The sequence below is a fragment of the Acyrthosiphon pisum genome, chromosome A1, assembly GCF_005508785.2.
Source record: "Acyrthosiphon pisum isolate AL4f chromosome A1, pea_aphid_22Mar2018_4r6ur, whole genome shotgun sequence".
Lineage (NCBI taxonomy): Eukaryota > Metazoa > Arthropoda > Insecta > Hemiptera > Aphididae > Acyrthosiphon > Acyrthosiphon pisum.
This window is the reverse complement of record NC_042494.1, coordinates 168,127,116-168,133,123: the sequence shown is the minus strand read 5'-3', so window position 1 is coordinate 168,133,123 and position 6,008 is coordinate 168,127,116. Positions and strand designations below refer to the sequence as shown.

The 6,008-nt window shown below is 29.1% G+C and overlaps 1 protein-coding gene across 1 annotated transcript in view; it reads left to right on the top strand.

Annotated features, from left to right (window-relative positions):
- LOC100301916 (uncharacterized) overlaps positions 1–5,184 on the top strand; it is a gene marked incomplete at its 5' end in the record, with an annotated part of 13,601 nt that extends 8,417 nt beyond the window's left edge. Inside the window, 4 exon segments of the mRNA NM_001160413.1 lie at positions 949–960; positions 1,429–1,443; positions 3,021–3,056; positions 4,603–5,184. Of these exon segments, the coding sequence (NP_001153885.1) occupies positions 949–960; positions 1,429–1,443; positions 3,021–3,056; positions 4,603–4,691 (152 nt within the window).
- Between the last annotated feature and the right edge of the window lie 824 nt (positions 5,185–6,008).

Genomic DNA, 6,008 nt, shown 5'->3' with positions numbered 1-6,008 from the left:
CCTCTTTACCACAGTCTTAAACACACTAATAACTAAAGGCATTATCTCCCCATAATACTAACACACGTTGTCTCATAATACCTACATACCTACAATATCTTATCTTTTCTAAGACCTAGCCTCATTAATTTTATCTCAAATTTATATTACTATTACAACTATTATTAATATTACTTTCTTTTAACCGTATCATTATTATATTTAATACCTTGTAAGAACATGCAATATGTTGACAAATTGTAAAGTTTAATAAATAAAAAAGTAGAAAAACGTTTAAACTGGCAATGGCAAGTCATTTAAATAAACGAATGCTATAAACATGTCATTAAATGTGAACCAATACTTGTAATCGCCCGAAAATACCGATACATTATATATTTATCTAATTGCTGCAAGTTTTCAACATCGCAACTCGACAATGTTGTAGTTACGATTTTTCCATCATCGTTAGACGTAAAATAAATCCTATATTGATGTATTATATTTTAATTGTTAGTCGCGGTTGATATATAAGGTGCGTTACTTGAGCCGCTATATACAGAAAGCGGACGCCGCATGGTAGGAGAAGTTTGGCCTCGCGTCGGAACTAATTCATTTCGATGCGCGTGGCGGTCGCACTCTCTCGTGGAACGGAGTATAGTCCGCTCTTTTTTATTTTTTCAATACGGTTATTGTTTATCCTCTAGTATGGGTCACGACCCACAATTTGGTAACTTCTGTTCTAGTTATTTATAATTTACAGTGGTAATATAATATTCATAACTTGTTTTTTAATTACTGCAGTAGGTAACTTAAATTATAATACAATTATATTAACAAATTAATGCGTGCAAACGCTTGACTGTCAAAAGTAAATCGCTGTGACATTATTGGTTATGATATAATTAATTTATAGGACAAAAATAAAGTTATATTTATTAAATAGTATGTTTATTATTTTATTTCCAGAAGAAAATTATAGTACGTGCATATTGTATTATTTAATTATTTATTTTTGATTTGATTAATTTCTAATGATAAGTAATATTATGATTATCATTTCTCAAACTGTTAGTTACTCGCCGACTACTATTATAGGCTATGAACTCGTTTAGTTGACAAGCTGTCATCCATTAATAGGCATCCTTATTATTGGCTATTACAATTATTGCCGAGATAGACCTATTATACACCTTCCATTTAATTCTTAATATGTAATGTTCTTAAACAATGAAAATGAATAAACTTACGTTTTCAAAAATATTTTACTTTCATTAATAACTCATAAAATACTTAGATCGTTTTCGAGTCGGTTTAAATACCTGAATATTTTAATTTTAAAACCATTGCGATATTTTGCTTATTCTGAAATGTTTTGATAGGTTCATAATATTATTATACAGCTATTAATCATAGATATTAATCACAAATTACTATTATTTTTTATAGTGGAAATTGGTTTATGTACGTATATAGTTCAGTTAATTTTGTGTAAAAATTATATATAACCATTGAGTGGCATTTCCCACTATACAAATTCCTTAAAATATATGCTTTTAAAAATCTTTAGACTATGGTGAATTCGATCGTTTTAAATTTATTAAAAACAAACATATAATAATAATAATAAATTGAATTAAAACTAAAAACTATCGATGGGTATAGTGTTAAATAACCTTATTCCTCTAATTATATTATGTGTATTCGGAAATATTACTGTACTTCATGGTTCGAGCCAATTGAAATAAATACATTTCGGAATAACAAACTTTTTCTAATACATAATCTATATTGTGAAAATCTACTGTGTGTGTGTGTGCGTAATAAATTGGCCCATACCCAAGTACATCATACTTCTGGTTCCTTAATTTGATACACAAGAATTCCTATATCCAAGGATGTGCAACTCAACATTTAGGGAGTGGATTACACAGGGATTATTCGACTCACTAAAAACTAATAATTTTCTTATTTGTAAATATTTGTTTATTAGCCACAAATGGTTACAGAAAATAAATATTTCTTATCTTTCATATAATAATTTTAGATTTGTATATAGTGGCCACAACCACTCAATTAACTGTGTACAAATATAAGCAGTTTACATATACCTGAGTTTAAGAATGGGTAATTTCTCATTCCCAACATATAGCCAATGAAGGATTAACATCAGGGAAAAGAAAAATAATTTTTTTTAGAAAATATTAAATATATGTATATGCATAATATTATACGTAACACACATAAAGAAAATAAAAATTTAAACTTTTTATGATATTTGATTTTCACCGTTAAATTAACGAATTTTCATCTATCGATTTTTGATCATTTGTTTTATTCAAAAACGAACCACCGTAGAAACTCAAAATGTTCACCAAATGTTAAAATTACCACTTACCATACATGATCAAATTTTTAAATTTTCATTTTTCAAATCGTTTTTACTCTTTTGAGCTATTTATAGCCATGAGACATTCATCAAATTTGTATTGATCAGTTAAGAATTCATACAATTTTAACTTTTTCGTATCTAATGTTTGAAATTTTAATAAAAATGAGGGTGATATCCTAACAAAAAGACTCCACCTAACTCCTTGTACAAAAAACGCTTAGGTATAAAAAAAAATCTCTTGAAGTTGTGATATAACTTTATAACTAAGTATTTGAACTATTAGGTATCATTCATGTGAAAATAGTCTACTGAATAATTGACTTAACTTTGTGACTTGAGTTAAAGTTCAAAATACTATAGCATATAATGAGAATATAATAGTATAGTATACTATCATTCTATTCAAGTGTTTTAAAGTTACCAACTTAAGATCAATTATTTAAGACACTATTTTAACATAAATTATATTTATAGTTCATTAACTTTGCTATAAAATGATGTAACCTCAATGATGTAAACTGAAGGATGTAACCTTTAGAGCCATTTTTTTTTTATACTTAGCGTTTTTTTTCACATGGAATTTGGAAGAGTGTTTTTGTTGGGATTATAATTATACCAAAAATAATAGAAAACTTTCACAATTTTACAGATTTTGCAAACACGTATGTGGCCTTTTATAATAATGGTATGTATACTATAATTGTAAGCGTATAATAACGCTTCCCAGCGTAGATAACTGATAAATGTTTATACATTTAGTGCACGAATAGCTTTTTTTAGAACACAGTTGATTTAAGTATTTTAACGAAATCTGAAATAGTGAAAACTTGACCTTAACTCGATTCGCTCTTCCTTGAACCATATTCTAGTTGACGAGTAGGGTGACTGCTGTCCTGGTAGATCAACTATTACCTGTAACCTTAGTCTCCATTCGTATATATTTGATTATTTTCCCGTTACCTTCTAAGTAGATGTAATCGATACAGATTTTTCCAAGGCTTTTGAAGGTGTTGATCATAATCATCTTATGTCAACATTTGACTCTATAGGCATCGATGAACTTCTATTATCCTGGCTTCACTCTTATATTACAAATAGGATCCAATGGGTAAGTGTTGATTCCTCCTCTTCGGAGCACTTTGCACCCTCCCCAGGAGTACCACAAGGTGTTGTTCTTTCTCTACTTGTGTTTGCCCGATTCGTAAACTCAGCGGCCTTCGTCCTCCAGTACGATGAACTTCTTATATTTTTTGATGATATGAAAATCATATTCCATATCAAATCCATCTCTGACTGTCATCTTCTCCAAAACGACCTTCAGCGATTATTGACATTAAGGACTACCTCTTAATATTCCGAAATGCTCAGTAATGACTTTTTGTCGTTTAATGCTGTAATCAAGTTTACATTCTCCATTATTCATACCCCTTGATAACTTGTATTAATTCAGTAAAGGATTTAGGATTTACTCTTCCACGGAACCTGTGGCTAATACGCACATTCGGATAATCTGTGGTAAGGCTTTTAATCTACTAGGTTACATAAATCGTGTCTCTACAGATTTTCACCTGCCACTCTACTAAAAACTCTTTTCTTTTGCTTAGTCTGTCTCATCCTTGAATATGGAACCATCCTCTGTCACCTGTCCACCGCTTCTGCATGTAGCATGATTGAAAGGGTTTCAAAGAAAATTTCTTCGTCACGCTGCTTATAAATTAAACATATCCTGTCCCCCATACGATTACACACCAATTCACCACCTTTTTCCCTTAAAAAGTCTCGCTGATCGTCGTGAATCAGCTAGGATATCATTTCTATCTAATCTTCTTTCCTCTAAAATTGACAGTTGTCCAGAATGACTATCTCATTTAATGTCCATTCCCACCGTGCACGATTATCTGTTCCATTCCATATACCATTATCTTCCTTAAACTACTATCTTAACTCACCGATTTTCCGTATTATACGCATTGTCAATACTGACTTTCCATTCACCCTCTAAAGATTAATACTCGTTTCCATAAAGCAAATTATTATTGTTTATATTCATGTTATTAAATGGCTGTCCGTATTGTAAAATAAAATAAAATAAAATATTATTCCACATTTTTGGTTTGTAATATACTCCATAGTTCGAGCTATATACGTAAACAAATCGAGTTCCATACTCGTTTTTGGAAGGGTAATTTAACGAACGTACTCAACATATCTAAAACCAATTTATTTTACAGCATCAACTGTTCATCCGATTGATTACTTCTGTCAAGAACATATTAATATTAATACACGTGGGGAGGAGTTTTTAACAAAAATGAAATGAAAATAAGAAGAAGAAGAAGCATATTATGATTAATTAGTTGAAGATAAATATAAATTAAATTGTATAATACAATTACATATTATATTATATATTATATTATATTACATTTAATTGTACATCTAATTATAAACACATACTAGGTGCACTATAATAATCTACTAACACTAAAATAAATTCAATGTTTTCATCAAAAAAATATTTCAACCTTTATCGTATGTTATTTATAGCAGGTAGCAAGTATCTATCATTTATCACTAATATATTATATATTAATAGGGTTCTAAATTAGAAATATTTCAATGAAATTATGAAAAATATTTTGTCTTCTTTAAAACATGTTCGGTTATTGTTAGAAACAATAATTTCCTTAAACACTTACAATTAAAAAAAAACATATTATTTTTGTTGATTTATTATTTTACATTTGTATATTCTATACATATTATGTAGTGCTGAAAAATATTATTAAGAATAAAAACATTTTTATTTTGCATGAGTTTTAAAATATTATTGTATGCGGACCGTCAGCGATCCAAAAGATAATGGTTTGAAATAAAGTTGAAATCAATTCCAGCAATTAATGAAATAATAGTGTATTAACAATAATTATTAAGTGATAATATTAATTATAATTAGATTTTTTGGTAACAGAATTAACTATTTACGTGAAATCTTGTTTTAAATTTTCAATCCTTAGATATAAAAGTTAAACATTTTATGAATTTTTAACTACAAATAATTATTCAATTTTAAATTCGATAAAGGTTGTCAAAATTTGATCTTTTAATATAAATGCTTATAAAAAAAAATTGTGGGTATGTATTTTTAATATTTTTTAACTGCTATTGTAATACTATATCAGGAGCCTCGTATTAATTGTTTACACTTTTTGGCTCAGCAGATAAAAACTTATTGTTATTTATAGAAAAAAAAATAAAAAAATTGAAAACTGACAATGTCCGTAAACAGCTCAAAAAGAGTCAAATTATTTTCAAAATTGTATGGTGTGTAACAGGCGATTTTTACCCCCCTGTAATTTGTACCGGTGGGGGGAGGTAAAAATCGCTGGAGGTAAAATTCACCAAGCGTAACAGGTGATTTTTACCCCCCTGTCATTATACCATTTGCAGAGGCGGACTGGGCCAGTATGGCAATATGCTACTGTGCAAATGCACAGTGGGCCGGTGCATATATTATCTCACAATATAAAAAACTGATGCCAAAATGAACGGCAATTCATGAGTTCAAAAATCCCTCAAAAGAGTACGCCACTATTTGTCCGAGGGCCTATTGTATTTCAAGTTGTAATGCTTAAAT